Source organism: Tamandua tetradactyla, chromosome 7, assembly GCF_023851605.1.
Source record: "Tamandua tetradactyla isolate mTamTet1 chromosome 7, mTamTet1.pri, whole genome shotgun sequence".
Taxonomy (NCBI): Eukaryota; Metazoa; Chordata; class Mammalia; order Pilosa; family Myrmecophagidae; genus Tamandua; species Tamandua tetradactyla.
Genome location: NC_135333.1, coordinates 140,276,088 through 140,294,782, shown reverse-complemented (window position 1 = coordinate 140,294,782; position 18,695 = coordinate 140,276,088). Strand labels below are relative to the sequence as shown.

The 18,695-nt window shown below is 37.9% G+C and overlaps 1 protein-coding gene across 2 annotated transcripts in view; it reads right to left on the bottom strand.

Annotated features, from left to right (window-relative positions):
• Positions 1-3,028: 3,028 nt before the first annotated feature.
• The window catches only part of TMEM19 (transmembrane protein 19), a 67,767-nt gene continuing 52,100 nt past the window's right edge, over positions 3,029-18,695 (bottom strand). Inside the window, exons 6-7 of one of the 2 annotated variants that reach the window (XR_013155818.1) lie at positions 11,747-11,976; positions 3,029-3,288 (exon numbers count right to left, since the gene is read on the bottom strand). Coding sequence is in view for 1 of the 2 variants with exons in the window: in XM_077111442.1 (XP_076967557.1) it covers positions 11,948-11,976 (29 nt within the window). In the remaining variant the exon portion in view is untranslated. Of the gene's footprint in view, positions 3,289-9,433; positions 11,977-18,695 lie in introns of those variants that run through there. The other variant, XM_077111442.1, reaches the window with a different exon arrangement.

Below are 18,695 nucleotides of genomic sequence, written 5' to 3'. Positions count from 1 at the left end.
AGTAGTAGGTTTGGCAGGAAATGAAGTTATGGAGTTAGGTGAGTATCAGATAACAGAGGGCCTTTGAAAGCTTTTAATAGGAAAATGATACCATAGCAATTGAGTGGAGGATAGAATTTGGAGAGAAGAGGTTGAATTGGAAGCAGGGTCAGTTAAGAGGTTACTGTAGTTAAGAGATTACTACAGATGATAGATATTGAAAGATCTGAACTTAGGCAGTACCACATGGGGTGTTGTGAGAGATGTGAAGGGGACAGATGGTGTTTTGGTTTGCTAAAGCTAGAATGAAATATTACAGAAATGGATTGGCTTTTACAATGGGGATTTATTAACTTATAGTTCTTAGGCCATGAAAATATCCCAACTCAAGGTGTCCACAGGATGATACCTGGACTCTGAAGTAAGGCTGCCAACATCTGGGACACCTCTGACACATAGGAATGCCCATAGCCAGTACCTGTGGTCCTTCTCACCTGGGTTTCATTGCTTCCAGCTTTTGGCTTCAGTGACTTCTCAGCTTCTCTGTGGGTCTTCTCTTAGCTTCTTCAGGGTTTTTCTCTAAACTGCTCTCAGCTTTTCTGTCTTTTCCTCTCTTAAAAAGTCGTCCAGCAAAGGGACTAAGACCCACCTTGAATGAGGTGGGTCACATCTCACTTGAAATAACCTAGTCAAAATGTCCCACCTATAATAGGCCTGAACCCACAGGAATGGATTAAAAGAACATGATCCTTTCTGGGGCACATACTACCACAGATGGAATGGGGACTTAGAAATCTATTGGATGAAGGGAGTAGGGAAAAGGAAGGAGTCTAGGATTATTCCCTAGTGTTTGACCTGGACTGATGACTGATGGGACCATTAATTATTACATCAAATGCTTAAGGAGGAGGAGGTTTGGGTAAAAAGCATTTGAGTACAATTTTGAACATGTTTAAGAGAAGTGACACAGGCACAATAATGAAAAGAATTACCTTAAACTGGGGAGTTTAACCTGGACAATGGGTATGCAAAGTGCCTAGTACATGCCTGCCACATAAAAGAGCCTCAGTAAATGTATGTTCCTTACCCTTAACCACTTAACAGAAAAGAAAACAAAATATGGTCAGTGAAAACATGCAAGTTTTAACTTAATTGAGATGAACTACTGAAGAACAAGATGCATATATTAAAATATGAATTGAGTAGTAAAAGCCTAGAAGGAAGATGTGAAAGGAGAAGAGAAACCAAAATGGATGAAAGCTGTTAACAGTGTTACACTGATTTTATATCCAAGCCTCTTAGTCATAAAGTTAAAACTTTATGTTAATTCCAACCAGGTCTAAAATGATCTGGTGATATAAATAATTTCAACAACTGCCTACTGAATGTTTACTATGTGTACTGTATGAAATACAAAACAGCAAAAACAACAAAATAATAAATGACCTGTCCTCAAGGCTCTTATAATGCAGTAAATACACAGTCATAAAATTAGGCACAGCATGGAAAGGACCATTTAAAAATATTGTGATGTTCTAAAGGGAAGGGGGAATATCTCAACAGTAAAGTGAAATCAGGGAAAGCTCTATGGAGAATATGACACTTGAATTGGGCCTTGAAGGATAAAGAGGATGCAGACCAGCAGGGATGGACAAGAGATGGGGGAATCAGAGTAGGATACAGAGAAAATCCTTGTCCTGAGAACTGGAGCCCTTTCCTCTACAGTAGATACAATGGACAATCTTTTCCAGGTTGTAAGACACATACACACACATATGTGTGTGAATCAATACTGTTAAGATGTCAATTCTCCCAAAATTAAATTATAGATCTATATCAATAGATGAATATAGATAGTAAATATTTATCACTAGGCAAGTATAAAATAGATTCAATGCAGTATCAGTCATAATTCCAGAAGACTTAATTTTATTTAAAAAAAACAGAGACTGACAAATTCATTTTAAAATGTCAGGAGAATAAAGTTTATACTACCTTACTTAAAGACTTAGTACTACTAAGCTATTAAAGACAGTGTGGTATTTGCAAAAGGATAAACAAATAGATCAATGGAAAGGAACATATAGTCCAGAAACAGATACACACTTATAAGGGCAACAGATTTTCAAGAAAGATACCAAGGTTAATTAATGGGGAAAAGAAAGTCTTCTCATCAAACAATGCTGAAACTGGATATCAATATGGGAAAAAGTCAATCTCAAACTCTATCTCATACCATACACAAAAATTAATATGGGATAGACCTAAATACATGAGATAGGCCTAAATATGTGAGCTAAAGCCATAAAGTGTTTCTATAAAACTTTCAGAATAAAACAAGAGAAGGGTGCACAGGTAGCTCAGTGGTAGAATGCTCACCTTCCATGTTGAAGACCCAGGTTCAATTCCTGGACCATGCACCAAAAATAAATAAATAAATAAAATCGAAGAGAAAAAAAATTGATAAATTAACTGTTTTCATCAAAATTAGAAATTTGTGCTTAACAAATGATACCATTAAGACAGGCTGGGAGAATATATTTGCAAAACATGTATCTGAAAAAGAACCTGAATCCAGAATACGTAAAGAACTCTAATGGCACAGCAATAAAATGACAATCCATCAGTGTACTTAAAGTTGTTATATAAGTGAATAGCCTTATTCTTAGGAATATACATGGAAGTATTAATGATCAAGGAATATGATGTATAAATCTATGCTCAAATATTTACAAAATAGACAGATGAAAAGATAGATAGATAAATAGGTTGAAATGGCAAATGTGGCAAAATGTTAAAAGTGGTAGATCTGGGAATCTGAGTGGTGGGAGTGTATATTGAAGTTCTGTGTATGGGTTTTGTATTATTTTTGAAACACTCCTGTAACTTAGAAATTATTTCAAAATTTAAAAGTTCAATAATAAAAAAGACAACCCAATTTAAAAAAGGACAAAGAACTTGAACTGACAAGCTACAAACAAAAGTATACAAATAGCCAATAAACATATGGAAAAGTGTTCAACATCATTAATCGTCATGGAAATGCATATTAAAACTACAATGAGATATCACTACATACTCACTAGAATAGCTAAAATAAAAAAGACTGAAAACACAAAGGGTTAATGAGAACATGAAGCAACTGGAATTCCTGTACATTGCTGATAAGATTGTAAAATGCACAACCACTTTGGGAAAAGTTTTGACAGGATCTTATATAGAGTTAAACATGTACCTACCTTTCTCCCCAGAAATTTTATTCCTCAGTATTTCCCCAAGAAAAATGAAAACATTTGTCCACAAAAAGACCTGTAAAAGAATGTTCACATATGCTTTATTTATAATAGGCAAAAACTTGAAACAACTCTCCTGTTCATCAATAGGAGACTGGGTAAACATAAATATATTGTGGTATATTTGTATATATTAATTACCTCTTGCTCCATAACAAATTTGCCCACCCCCCTAAATTAGTGGTTTAAACAATAATAAATATTATTTCACAGTTTCTTCTGGTCAATAATTCAGAATGACTTGGCAGGTGGGTAATTCTGGCTTGCAGGGACTGAAGAATAGACCATGAAATGGTACTGGTTGTTGGCAGAAAAAGGCTTCAGTTTCTCCCCATACGGAGATCTCCACTGGTTGTTTGATTGTTCTCAAGACAAGTGACTGGCTGTCTACAGAATGAGTGATCCAAGAGAGAGGATGGTGGAAGTTGCAATGTCTTTTATCACCTAGCCTCCAAAGTCACACACTGTCATTCAGCCCCATAAATCAGCCCTATTCAATATATGAGGGAAGTAAACAAGGGCATGAAAACCAGGAGTCATCTTGGAGGCTATTTACCACTCCATATGTTTCAGTTTGCTAAAGCTACTGGAATGCAATATATCAGAGATGGGTTGGCTTTTTCAATGGAGGTTTACTAGGTTATAAACTTACAGTTATAAGGTCATGAAAATGTCCACATTAAGGCATCAAGAGGAAGATACCTTCTCTCAGGAAAGGCTGCTGGCATTTGGGGGTCCTCTGTCACATGGGAAGGTCCTACTCTCCAAAATGTCTTGGTGCTTCGGTGGGCATTTTTCTCCTGGGTTCTGGTTTCAATGGCTCTCTCCAAAATGTCTCTGCCTTTATCATCCCATAAAGGACTCAAGTAAAGGGTTAAGACCCACCTTGAATGGGCTGGATCACATCTCAATTGAAATAGACTAATCAAAAGGTCCCATCCACAACAGGTATGCCCCCACAAGAATGGATTAAAAGAACAGTCTTTTCTGGGGTACATAACAGATTCAAACCAGCACACCATACAATGTAATAATTTTCAGCAATGAAAAGGAATGAACTACTTATACATGAAAACATACAGATGCATCTCAGGCACTATAATGGGAAAAAAATAAGTCAGGTAAAAGGTCAGGTATCATAATCCCATTTATATGATATTCAGAGCCAAGGGAAACTAATCTATGGTATTGCCTCTGGGAAGGGGAGAGATAAATAGGAAAGGAACACAAGGGAATCTATGGAGTGATGGATATGGTCTATGTATTTATATTGGGGTATACATCACACAGGTGCATCATTTGTGTTGTATAGTTAATTTTAAGTTATATAGTTAAAAATAATCGTGTATTCCCAGAAGCTAGAGACAGGGGAGCCTACCTAATGAGGCTGAACTTAAGTGCAAGGGAGTGGATAGAACTGATGGTAACTAATTAGTGGGGTTATAAGTAACATTGCCATATTGAAGATGAATATGATTGAAAGGGGATGTATAGAGCCATGTATCCCACTGATTAAATATAAAACTCTAAATACCTTCTTGGTGAACTATTTTAAAGGTTTGAGATTGGACAAAGAGTCAATAATAGAGAGGTATGGGGGGAAACTAAAATGGTATGTTATGGTCAATAGTTAACAGGAAGTCATCAGCAGTACCACAGTACTACAGGGACAACTAATAGGGCAGGGTGGGGAGAGGACAAATGATAGGGGATACTTTTGATTTGATATTTGGTTAGGCTGTGTTTGTTGGTTCTTTGTCTTTGTGGGCCAATGAAAATTGTCTAAAATTGAGAGTGAAACTGATTGTACAACCAAGTGAGGCTACTGTGAGACACAGTTTGTTTATTTTGGACATTATCCATGATGCCCAATGATGGAGGAAGCTGACAGGTAAAATAACTGCGAAGCAGAATGATGAATTGTTATATATTTATATGATGGAATATGGTGCAGCTACAAAATGGAAAGATGTCGAGAAGAATGCAACAAACTGAATAAGCCGTGGGGACCATGTGTTGTGCAAAATAAGCCAGAAACAAAAGAACAAATATGCTAAGGTCTCTTTCTGAAAATATTTATAAGAAAATTGGAGCCTAGATTGTAAATCCTTAATAGCAGCCACACTTAGTCTGAAGTTGAACGTGTATTTCTAAATTCTGAGACACTGAGCTATATGTGTATCAGCTGGTATTTCCCTGGAACTTTGAGTAACTCTCTGACACCTAAGATCCAGAAATGGAGTGCTGCTGCCCTGAAAGTTACCATAGCTACATACAATATTAGTTAAAATAACCAAAAAAGTTGATCAGGTCTCAATTAGAGAAAAAAAGAAGCCAATCTGGCTGGGACTAAGGTAAATCAGAATACAGGGTAAAAAATGATAATGCATGCACTCTAGACCCTACTGTATGAGAACAAAGCACAGAGAGGCATATTGTGTCTAGAACCTAAATTTTCTGTAATACACAATCTAAATCAACCTGTCTGGAGGGCTCATTTAAACAACCCAAACTTTTGGAATCTAGAATTGGAACAAGGCCTTGTAATTCTGTACATCTTAATGTAATATCTGGATACATCTCAGACCATGGTGGGCTGATAATTAAAAAAATATTGGTAGAAAAAAAGAAAAAAAATTGGTAGAGTCCTCTGAGGGTTCAAACGGTATATATACGTATATATACATGTGAAAATATTAAATTTTCCCATTTGGGAAACCCTGGGTATCCTCTCAACACTGGGACTCTCAAGAAAATAGGCCAAGCTCTTTATTTTGAGGTTTGCCCTTATGAAGCTTATTTCTGTAGCAGAGAGGCTAGGACTGCCTATAAAGTGGCTTAAGAGTTGCTTCCAGGAAACCTCTTTTGTTGCTCAGATGTGGCCTCTCTCACTGTAAGCCCAACTCCACAAAGAAAATCATTACCCTCCCCTCTACATGGGGCATGAAATTCAGGGGTGAAAGTCTCCCTGACAATGCGGGATATGACTCCCAGGGATGAGTCTGGCCCTGGTAACATGAAATTGGCAATACCTTCCTGACCAAAAGGGAGAAAATAAGTTTAATAAAATAAGGTATCAATGGCTAAAAGAGATCAAATAGAGTCAAGAGACTATTGTGGAGGATACTCTTATGCAAGTTTCAGTTAGATAGTACTAATTTGCCATGGTTTGTGCCCCAACCACTCTTGTTAATTCCTAAGAACACCTACGGCTTCAAACTGAGGCTCTGTAAAAGTTTCATGCACTAAGTTTGCTTTCCTGGTACCTATAATTTCCAGAGGGTTCCTAGGCCAAACAAATCCTGAAGTCCAGAAGGATCAATCTCTCCAAGATTATCAACTAATTACATCCCTCTATCCTTTAGTGTGAACACCCCTTCTCAACATGAAAAAGTCAGAATGGGCATTGCCTAAAGATCCCTATAGATTGGGGAAGGATCAAAAGAGAAGGAAGAGTTACAGCAGAGAAAATAGGATTTAATGAATATGACTGCTGAATTACTACACTGGTATTTCTTCTAGCCTCTGATGTTTTTGAGCAGTTAGAAGGAAAAATCTGAAATAGTGATACCGTAACCCATACAAACTCTGAAATCTGTTCTGTAACTACTTGTTGAAGTATACTTTGAAAATTATTCCTTTTTCTTTCTTTTCTTTGTATATATGTTATATTTTACAATAAAAAATGTTTAAAAATAATTGTGCACTCTGATGTATGAAAATTATACCCCAAAAAATAGAACAAAAAAAATCAAGTAGTGATTGGGAATGTTTAGCAGTATAGATAAAATAAGAATTGCAGAACATTGATAATTGTTGAAGCTGGGTGACGGACACATGTAGGCTCATTCCATATACTTTGTATATGTTTGAAAATTCTGAGATATAAAGTTAAAAAAAAGAAACCTAAAACCAAAATGTTTTACATAATAAACTTCTAATTCTTTTGTGTAAAAGGGTATTTTCCCTTTTATTTTACAATGTTATTAAATTAAAATAAAATTTATTTTACAATGTTATTAAAATCTGTATCATCTGAAGGCTGTATTATGCCTTGTATATCAACAGGTGAACCATCACTTCAACAATCCTGATTACGACTGGGGAGACAAAAATCAGGAAGAAGAGTAGTGAGAAAATCCTTCCAGGAGCCTATTTTAACCTGTCATATTTGTTATGTAAAAATTGGTAAAACCCACATAGCTCTTAGGGCAAGTGGGACAGAAGGCATGGCACAAACATGGCTCACAAGACCATGTGTCCTCTTAAGTTTGCTGATTTTCCTGCTCTCCCATTAGAGGGAAGGTGGGGCCATGCGATCTGGAAATTCAGAAAGGGAACAGGAGGCCCTCGTATTTTCTGTAGCACCTCATTTTGTTTTCCCTCAAAGGTTCTAAGGGTATATGGGGAGGAAGCAGGGTGGTGGAAATTAAGTAAAAGAATAAAATAATTTAGAAATTGGCCGCAAGAGTTATTTTTCCATACCCTATTCACTCCAAGATCAAATTCATAAATGCAAGACTATATATACTTTATCACAGATCCCAGTGAACTTTCTTTCAGAAAAGAAGCAAGAACCCTCTAGCAAGAATGTGAAGAATACTGTGGGGATACTGGAAAGCATATAATATATTCTAGGACTACTAACAATCCAGATAGCTGCACACACAAGGCATGTGCAACTGGTGGTAAGGCTAGAGATGGGTAAGGAGCCTTGTACCTCCTACTGGTAGGTTCTCATTATCTTATTCTGCTTGGCCAAATATGAGAAAAATGACTCCAAAAGCTGAAGAACAAGGTTTTGGTTATTATAGCTCGGTGTGAAAAATTATCTTTCTCACCTGTTATAATATAAATTACATGAACACAGTTCAATCAAAGCAGATTGGGAATCCTTTTATTTTTAAAGAATAATAATTTTTTAAAAAGAGCAAAACCTGATGGAGGAAAAGAAGTGCAACAAATAAGGTATCAGTCACTGAGAGTTCAAATAGAGTCAAGAGGCTACTCTGGAGGTCACTCTCACGCAAACTTCAGTTAGACATTGCTACCATCATAACTTGCCAAATCCTAACCAAAACTATTCCAGCTAATCCTAAAGAACACCTAGGGCAATATATAAGATTCTACAAACGTTTCATGTACTAGGGTAACTTTCCAGAAACCTACAACCTCCAGATGGGTACTTGGACCAGATAAATTCTGAAACCTAGAAGACCCAACCTCTCCAGAACATCAGATAGGTCCATCTCCCTACCCCACATTATTGAAGCTCCTTCCAACATGAAAAATTCAGAATGGCCATAGCCCAAATACCCCTAGTGTGGGATAGAAAGATCAAAGATGATGGCGGAGTTATACAGAGAAGGTAGGGTTTAACAAATGAATATGATTGCTGAATCATTATATTGACATTTCTTTTAGTCTCCAGTGTCTTAGAGCAGTTACAACTAAAAACCTAAAACTGTGGAACTGTAATCCATACCAAACTCTGAAATCTGTTCTACAACTAATTATTGTGCTGTGCCTTGAAATTTATTGGGTTTTTGTATATATGTTATTTTTCACAAAAAAGAAAAAAAGTCAATTGTGATGATAAAAAAATATTTATTCCTTCTAGCCTCCTATATACTGGAGCAGCCAGAAGGAGAAATCTGAGATGATGGTATCGCAGCCCATGACAAACTCTGGGATCTGTCCTGTAACTACTTGTTGAAGAGGGCTTTGAAAATGATTGCTTTTTTTGTATCTACAAAAACATACATATGTTATATTATTAAAAAACAAACAAACAAAAGGAGCAGAAGCAACTTGTTGGTACATAGCACTTTATACACAAAGTAATTCTAACACTTACTGAATGCTTAAAATAGACCAGAGACTATGTTAAGTATGTTAGATGATTTAACTCACTTGGTTCTCATAAGAACGTCATGAGCTAGGTGCTAATAATAGCCATACTTTATGGGTGAGGAATCTGAAACACAAAAAAGCTAAGTAAAAAAGGGTCACACTGTTAGTAGCAGAGTTGGGATTTGAACCCAGGCAGTCTAGCTCTAGGAGAGGAGCTGGGCTGAGTCCCTAACCTACCTCTTTGGGGAGAAATGGAGATTGCCACTTTCTAACCCCAAGTCTAGTGATCTGGGATGACCTGAGTTTGTACTATGTCACACTGACTCTCAAAAATGACATGGTGTATTAGTTTTCTATGGCTGTCATTAACGAATTATCACAAACTTGGTGGCTTAAAATGACACAAATTTATTATTTTACAGTTCTGTGGGCCAGATATCCAAATAGGAAAGTGTTGACAGGGCTATGTTCCTTTCTGGGGACACTAGGGGAGAATCTATTTCCTTGCCTCTTCCAGCTTTAAGAGGTCTCCAACATTCCTTGGCTCATACACTCCTCCTGTTTTCAAAGCCAGAAATATCACATTTCTCTGATCTTTCTTCTGTTTCTTTGACCATAGCAGAAAAGGTTCTCTGCTTTTAAGGACTCTTGCCTGCTCAGACAATGCAGGATAATTTCCTTACCTCTTGGTTCTTAACCTTAATCATCTGCAAAATCTTATTTGCCATCTAAGGTAACATATTCACAGGTTCCGAGAATTAGGACATTGTCATCTTTGGGCGACCATAATTCTGCCCCCAGTTTCTCCAAAGTCCTTTCACATGTACTGACCCATTTGATAAAAATATGGTAGAAAAGAAAGTAAGGGTTAATCTAATTTTCAAACAGGGAAATAAACAAAAAGATTATTTTTGTCTCAAAGTCACATAGCTAGAGCCCTTTATACTAATCTAGATTAGAGCCCTCCACCCCAAACTCAAGTCACAGTGAACTTTTTTCCTTTTTCAAACAAATCATGCAAAATCCTTCACAATTCAGATTTTTGATGTGCTTTTCCTGCCCTCTGGAAGGGAGTCCCCACCGTCTTGACTTAGTAAACTTTTACTCATCTTTTAATGTCCTACTCAAAGGTCATCCCAGATCACTAGACTTGGGGTTAGAAAGTGGCAATCTCCATTTCTCCCCAAAGGGGTAGGGTAGGGACTCAGCCCAGTCCACTCCTACTAAGGAAACTCTTCACTACTCTTTTCAACAAAGACCTTTTCTCTTTGGCCAAATTTTATAACTTTGATCTGGCTGAGAATCCAGAATTTGCATAACAGGTTCTCTAAACCATTCCTTTGGTAAATTCTCCATGGAGGGTATGTATTTCACTCTCACTTCAGTCTCTTGATATCCACCATACTAGTATCTTCATCAAAACTGGGCAGGTAGAGTCAATCCCATTCTAACACTCTGTTACAACTGTTGGCATATGTTATGATGCGCAGCTAATGCTCTAGCAATGGTATGCCAAAGTGCAGTGAGAAGTCTGTTGAGGGGGCTTCAAGTATAACTGTGGAGAGTTGTTTCCTTTAGTAAGGAGAGAGAGATGACTAGTGTCTGACTCATGCCTGTGAAAGTAAAAGCAGACAATATTTGGGGGCTGAATCCTCCCAGGGATTCTAGAGGACAAGAAATTGCCTACTACATCTTTGATGGTGAATTCAGAAAGGTGACAATCTCTAGCATTCCTAGAAATTGTTAAAGGGATGGATTTTTCCCATGGGTCATACGGTAGGTTACCTGGGGGAGCCTTATCATGAGGTTGTCTTGAATCCTGTTTATTAGGATTGCCAAAGCTGTGAGATCTCAGCAGAAAGAGACTAGAAGCACAAAAGCTGAGAAAATAAGCAGAGTGGCAGACTGTGACAATGTTGGCCTGCATTGTGTCAGATATTTCTGTCTGATACATTCTCCTTTCCAATGTACCTTTGCCTCTTCTTCCATTAAAAGGTGGAGTAGGTTTCCTTACCCCCTGAATCTGGCTGGTCTTGTGACTATTTTAAACAATAATGGCAGCAGAAATGATATCATGAGACTTCTGAGGCTAGGATTAAGAGAACTGGCAGCTTCTACTTTCAAACATTTGTGTCATCAGGTAAAAAGCCCAGTGTAGTCTAATAGAGTACGACAGGCCATTTAGAGAGCCCAGCTGACAGCCAGCATCCACCTCAAGATGCGTGAATGAGATCATTCAAAACCAGCAGCCCAGCCAACCTGGTAACTGATTGTAAACCCTTGAGCGAGTGTCTAGCTGACGACACATGGAATAGAATGCTCAGTCTGAGTTTAGTCCAAACTGTCAGCCACAAAACTGTGAGCAAATAAATGGATTTTTCTTAAAACCATTAAGTTTTGGGATGGCTTACATTAGGAGATAAATTATCCAGGCAGTCACTTGGACTAGAGCTGCATCTACAGGTATGAGGGGAACTGTGGGAGAAGGGTTCAGCAAATTTCTAAAAGGTCCACAAAAGCATCCCACAAAGCTAACACCTTTAACCATCTATCAGACCCAACCAAGAACACTAGCTTTAGTCATCTGCCATGGCCACAGAACCAAAGCTACCTTTACTTACCTCTTTTCTTCCTGCTTCCATCTCCTTTCCCACTTGAAGCAAAACTTAAAGTCATTGACAGAGAACTTAGCATTTAGAATTGCCAATCCTGAGTAAAAAAAAATACTTCAAATTTAACGTAGTCTTCTCTCTTCCCTCAGCATGGGCCTGCTTCCACCTGGAAGCCTTCCAAGGGGAAGGGGAACGTGGTCCTCTATTCTTTCACAGCTTACCTCCTCTCCCAACAGCTTCTAAGAGTAAGCAGAGAAATCAAGGGCTTGCTGGAGTTTTTATCTAGGGACATGGGACATTTAAAAGAGCAATACAAGGCAAAAATAAAGTCATTTTTTAAGATCAGAGTCCACATATCTTATTTGTTCCACACACCAGTTATACACATTTGCCTTCACCACTCTTCTCAGACCAGGGGGTCAAAGTCCTTGTCATCTTCATCTTGTATCACTAGCTTCAGAACACAGTACCTAAAGCTTAGAGGCACCTAATGAATATGGATTGAATGACTAGAAACTAAACCTCAGGTTTCCCTATCTTCAGGATTAAACTCTCTTTCTAGCACATTCTTTTCACTCCTCAGATATCAGATAAAAAAAAAGTGAGACACATTAAACATAATGGTATTTTACCGTACTTACCATTGCTTAGGGACCAGACCCCTAAGCAATCATGGTTTTGTCTGCAACGGGATTTGGATATTTTCTTTTCTTCTTTTTAAAGTAGTAATAATCAAATAGGACACTTTATTTACTGTGATATTTATTTCACCTGTAATTTTTCATTGAAATAATAAATGTATATAAATGTTCAGCTCAAAACATTTTCACAACTGAACACACCCACGTAACCACCACCCAGATCAAGAAATATTTTCAGCACCTCAGAAATTCTTCTCATGAAACTTTCACTCATTACTCTCCACCACAAGGGTAATCCCAATTCCTGGCTTCTAATAGCACAGGTGGGTTTCATACATTTTTTCTCTTCTTATAAATGAAATCATACAGTATATACTTTTTTGGGTTTGACTTTCATCATTCAATATTATGTTTCTGAGGCTCAACCACATTGAGTGTAGGGGCAGGTTGTTTGTTTTCATTGTTATACAGATTTCCATTGGGTGAATATTCCACGATTTAACTATTCTACTGTTGATGGGCATTTGGTTAGCTTCCAGTTTGGGTCCATTGTGAAAAGAGCTGCTGTGAACATCTCTTTGGGGTACATATATTCGCATGGAATTAATGGGTCAAGTTATGTATAGGTTCAACTTAAGCAGATTCTGTGGTTGCATCAATTTATATTCCCCTAGCAGTACAAAAATTCTAGCTGCACTATATTTTTTCCAAAACTTAGTCTTTTCTGTCATTTTCACATTAACCATTCTGTTAGGTGTGGCATCCAGTATGATTTTAATTTGCATTTCCCTGATGATGAAAGAAGTTAAGCACATTTTTAGGGGTTTATTTGGCCATTAGGATATCCTCATTTATAAAGTGACTGTTCAAAGTGTTTTAACCATTTTTCCACTGGGTTAACTGTCTTTTTGATTGATTTATTGGTGTTTATATTATATTCTGAAGATGAATCCTTTGTTGGATATATATCCTGCAAATGTCTTCTACCACTATGTGTGTTGTTTTTCATTCTGAATACTGTCTTTTTTTTTTAACATGGGCAGGCACCAGGAATCGAACCCAGGTCCTCTGGCATGGCAGGCAAGCATTCTTGCCTGCTGAGCCACCGTGGCCTGCCCTGAATACTGTCTTTTAATGAAAAGAAATGATTGATTTTAATACTGTCCACATTTTTTTCAGGTTAACACTTCTGTATTCTATTTAAGAAATCTTTTGCCTACCCCCAGGGTCACAAAGTTGTTTTATGATTGTCGCAAAAACTTTATTGTTTAACCTTCACAGTTAGATCTATAACCCCATCTGGAATTTATTTTCACTATGGCGTCAAGATACATTTTTCTCCATATGGCTATTAAATGACCCAGCACTATTTACTGAAAAGACCACCATTTATTTATCACTGTACTGTATTGTGATAAATATCAGATGACCACGTTCCTTCTTCCTTCCTGCTTTTAACAAAAATAGCATTATTTAATTTAAAAACAAGATTAAAAATACCATTGAAAAAATAAAAATGTTAAAACTCTAACAATCCCATCTCTGAGGTATAATTATTATTTATACCTTAGCGTATCTACAACTTGACATTTTTCTATAGCTATACACTTTTAAGCCAAATTGTTGCCATACTATGAATTCTGGTTTTCAAACTGCTTTTCACTTAATACATCATGAATAAATTTTTTTTCAACAAATATGCAACTAAAACATTTTGAAAAGCTAACTAGTGTTCCATTTTATATTACACTCACCCAATATATATTTATCTTGACATAGCTTTCTTGTGGCCTTTCCTCTTCTAAAAAGATACGCAAATTTAGATTTACAAATTTCAAATGTGAAAGTTTTTAAACATGTTGTCAAATGCTTTAGAAAAAATAAAAATGTCAGAAAGCAATTAGCATGGCTGTTGATTGGCAAAAGCTCAAAGCTAGCTTCTCCTTTGGAGAATGCCTACACTCATCTTTCTTTGAGCGCGTACTTTCACTCTGCATTAAAGTTTTGAGCTGTAAAAAAAGAAGAAAAGAAAAAGCTCAGCTCTCCTATTGCTGCACATAGAAAGTTTTTCTTTCCTTGTAAAATTTTACCACACTAGCTAACAAGCAGTAGTTTTCTTATTACAATATAAATAATTCTCCAAACTCTTTGCTATCTTTTCTACCTTTAGTTAATCTTATCTATCACCTCAGCTTTGTCATAACTTTTTTGAGTTAGTTTCCTTAATTAATGCATAAAAAGGTATAATGTCCCTATCTCACAATGCTGTTGCAAGGATTAAATGAGTTAAAATCTGCAAAGTGTTTAAAACAGTACCTGGCAATGTTGTGAACACAACTAACAGCACTGAAATATACATATGACTATGATTAAAATAGAATATGTTAGAGTATATTTATGGTAACAGAATACATTTTTTTTTTAGTCCATGGAACTACACTACACAGTGAACCCTATTTAAACCATGGACTTTAATTAATAGTACACTTATGAAAATGCGCTGTCATCAATTGTAACAAATGTTCTACACCAATGCTGTGTGGTGTATGGGAATTCTGTATTTTAAATGTAAACGCACAATTTCTCTAAAAAAATAAAAAATAATAAATAAAATAATAGATAAATCACATGCATACAAAAACAGTATCTGTCAAAGAGTAAACTGCCATTATATAAATTATTCCAAAATGCTTTCCCTCTGGAAACTACACAGACTAAGATTCATTTCTTATAGCTTTAAACAGTGAGACACCATTTTATTTCTAAATGACGAAGACTGATGTACCAGCTAAAATCAGTGCTGCAGGGGTTCAGAAGACTAACATTCTCATACCCTGGCAGTGGTGCTTGAAAGCGTAAAAACCTTTCCAAAGAGCAGTTAGGAAATGTTCCTCAGTAGACTTTGACCCAATAATTCCACAAAGTAGTCTGACTTTTGCACAAAGCAGTCATCACTGTATTATTTATTATGACATATTTGGAAAAACAAACTAAAAGCCATCAAACAAGGAATTAAAGTATGGTGATTTCTAAGCTGGGGTATTGCCTAGCCATTAGAAATGTTTTCAAATAACTTCTCATAGCAAGAGAAAATGCTTATATCATAATGTTAAGTGATCAGAGCAGGATGTAAAACTAATTACGGTGTGATACCAATTATGTTAAAAAAAAAAGACTGAGGCAAAAGACGGGAAAATTCTACTAAAATATGAACATTGCTTGTCTCTGGTCTTTAGACGGTAGAGTTAAATTTTTTCCCCTTCTAATTATTAATTCTCTAAATTTTATAAATGTATGCATTGCTTTAAAAATTAGGGAAAAAACTATTTTAAAATCAAGTTCTATGTATAACAGGTCACAGGGTATATACCTGAGAGAGAAACTGCTTGCCACTCTTTGAGGAAGCACACTGGTGAATGGTCAGTGTTTGAATACAAAATTATTTAGGTTATCAATTTAAGTGAAAATTGAGGAATATGTCTTGTTCAATAATGATATCATATTAGTCCATTATAAAGACTAACTTTAGAACTGAATTTTATTACAGCTATATTGAGTACCTGCAACACTACATAGATGATCACAACAGAAATGTGGGGACCTATCTGCAGTATACAGATCTGAATCAGTTTATTATTTGGTAATACTACATGGTATCATCATTTTTAAAATTGCAGATTGGCAGGGACCTCGGGGAAGACAGCCAAACAGAGTAGCTCAAGATTAGCCCTGCTCCAAGGAAAAGTAAGAGAAGGGACAGGAGGGCAACTGAGGTGGCAATTCGGAAGTGCAGCTGACCTGGGAGAGCCTTCTGCATCACATGAGGCAGCCCTGGTTGAAGAAACCGAGGGACTGAGAGGCAGAGGACTGGAGCCTGGTGCGGAGGTGTCGAGGCACAGAGCTACTGAGCCTGCAGGGGTGCATGAACAGGAGCCTGGGGCTAGGAAGTAAGCCAGGCCGTTCCTGGGGCGTGTCATCCTCACCAACATGGCTGTGACCAGCAACTCACTCCACGCCCCACACATCTGAACCCTGTCACCTGCTCCCATTCCCTATACTCCAGGCACCACCACACCACCAGGCCCTAGTGCACGTACTTGCCCCACCTCCCACCCAAAGTGCAGCCCAACCCACCTTCCTGCACCCGTCCCAAGCACTACCTCCCCTTCCCTGTTTCTTGCAGGCTGTTGCTGACCCATAAAGGCTGCAGACAGTAACCTCTATACCTAGGCTACCCCTGCCCTCCTGCCCATAGCGCCACACAACCTCACTCTGCCCTGGCTGAGCTCTGTACATCCATTTATGGCACCCACAGGAAGGCCCCCATTCACATCATACAGCTCTGGGAATCACACTTCACAGAAGTCCTAGAACTGCATATGTGCATGGCTATCAGCCACACTTCCCAGCTCTGAGAAAGTGCTGACCTGTGTAGCCAGGTCACGTGTGCCCCCAACCAGGAAGGCATAATGCCAATGTGCTGCCACAGCTCTACGCATGTGAACAAAGGGCTCCCTCCATGACATAACCCAGTGCACACCAGGGTTATGCTCCCCAGACCAGTGCACCCACACAGCTACATTCTCCCTGGCTGCTAGGCGCCCATGTTCAAAAGCATCAGTGCAACATCCCCAACCAGTGCCTATACCTGCCCTGAAACAAATCACTGCACTGAGTGCCCCACCCCATGCCCTGCTCCCTACTGTACACCCATCCCGCAAACACAAGGCCTTAGACTATTGAAAAAATTCAACTCCAAAAGTAAATTAATCAAGATATTTACAAGCCACAAAGACAGCAGAAGGTCACTAAGAATATCAGAATACAGACAGATATAGCCCTGCCTAACGACCAAATTAGAACACCAGAGGAAACACAGATGTTGGAACAACTAATCAAAGATGTTCATACAACTCTACTTAATAAAATAAGTGGGATAGCAAATGACATAAAGGGGATGAAGAAAACAGTAGAAGAGCATAAAGAGGAATGTGAAAGAATAAATAGAAAAATAGCAGGTATCACAGAGATTAAAGACTCTGCTGACCAAATAAAAAACATACTAGATGTATACAACACCAGATTTGAAAGAATAAGTGATATAGAGGACAGGATAATTGACTTCAAAGACTCAAAACAGCAATGGCAAAAAAGATGGTAAAAAATTGAATAGGAACTCAGGAAATGATCGACAAAACAAAGCGCACAAATATAAGAATATTGGTGTTCCAGGAGAAGAGAGAAGTAAAGGGCTAGGAAGAGTAGTTGAGGATATAATGGGGGAAAACTTCCTAACCCTCATAAATATGGACATAAATACACAAGAAGCCCAACAAACTTCAAACAGAATAAATCCAAATAGGCCTTCCCCAAGGCACATACTAATCAGTCTGTCAAATGTTGAACAGAAACAGAAAATCCTGAAGGTGGCAAGAGAAAAACAATCTGCTACATACAAGGGAAACCAAATAAGACTGAGTTCAGACTATTCAGTTAGCACCCTGGAGAAGGCAGCAGTATGATATATTCAAGATCCTGAAAGAGACAGACTTCCAGCCAAGAATTCTGTACCCAACCAAATTGTCCTTGAAAATTGAGGGAGAGATTAAAGTCTTCACAGACAAAGAAGTCCTGAAAGCATCTGTCAACAAGAGATCAGCGCTACAAGAGATACCTAAAGGAGTTCTGCAAACTGAAAAAAAAAAAAGAAAAACAGAAGAGGGGGTCTGGAAGAGGGCACAGAATTGAAGAGTACCACTAAGAGTAATTTAAAGAATACAAAGAGAAAGAGGGAAAGGAATATACATATCTGACAAACAAAATTCAAAAGATAAGATGGTGGAATCAAGAAACGCATTTTCAGTAATAACTTTAACGGACTGAACCTACCAATGAAAAGATACAGATTGGCAGAATGGATCAAGAAACATAATCCAGAGCTTCTGGGCCAAGATGGCAGCTTAGCAATGTGCGCGTTTTAATTCATCCTCCAGAACAACTACTAAATAACAAGAAACAATACAGAACAGCTCCTGGGGCCACGTCAGTGACCGGACACACAGCGTACCCCAGTCTGGACCAGCTGGATTGGCTGTGAGCCCCCCCCAAACCGTGAGTTCCCCAAGCTGCAGCAGCCGGCGCCACTCCCCTACAGGCTGCTTCCCAGAAGGGAAAGGAAAGGGACTTTACCAGCAGCAGGGGCTGAACCCAACCAAATGCCAATTGTGGAATTAATTAACAAATTCTGACTACTAAAAGTAGGCCCCCAGCTCAGGCGAATCTGGTTAAAGCAGAGGTTGCTCATTTTTGCCCTGGTG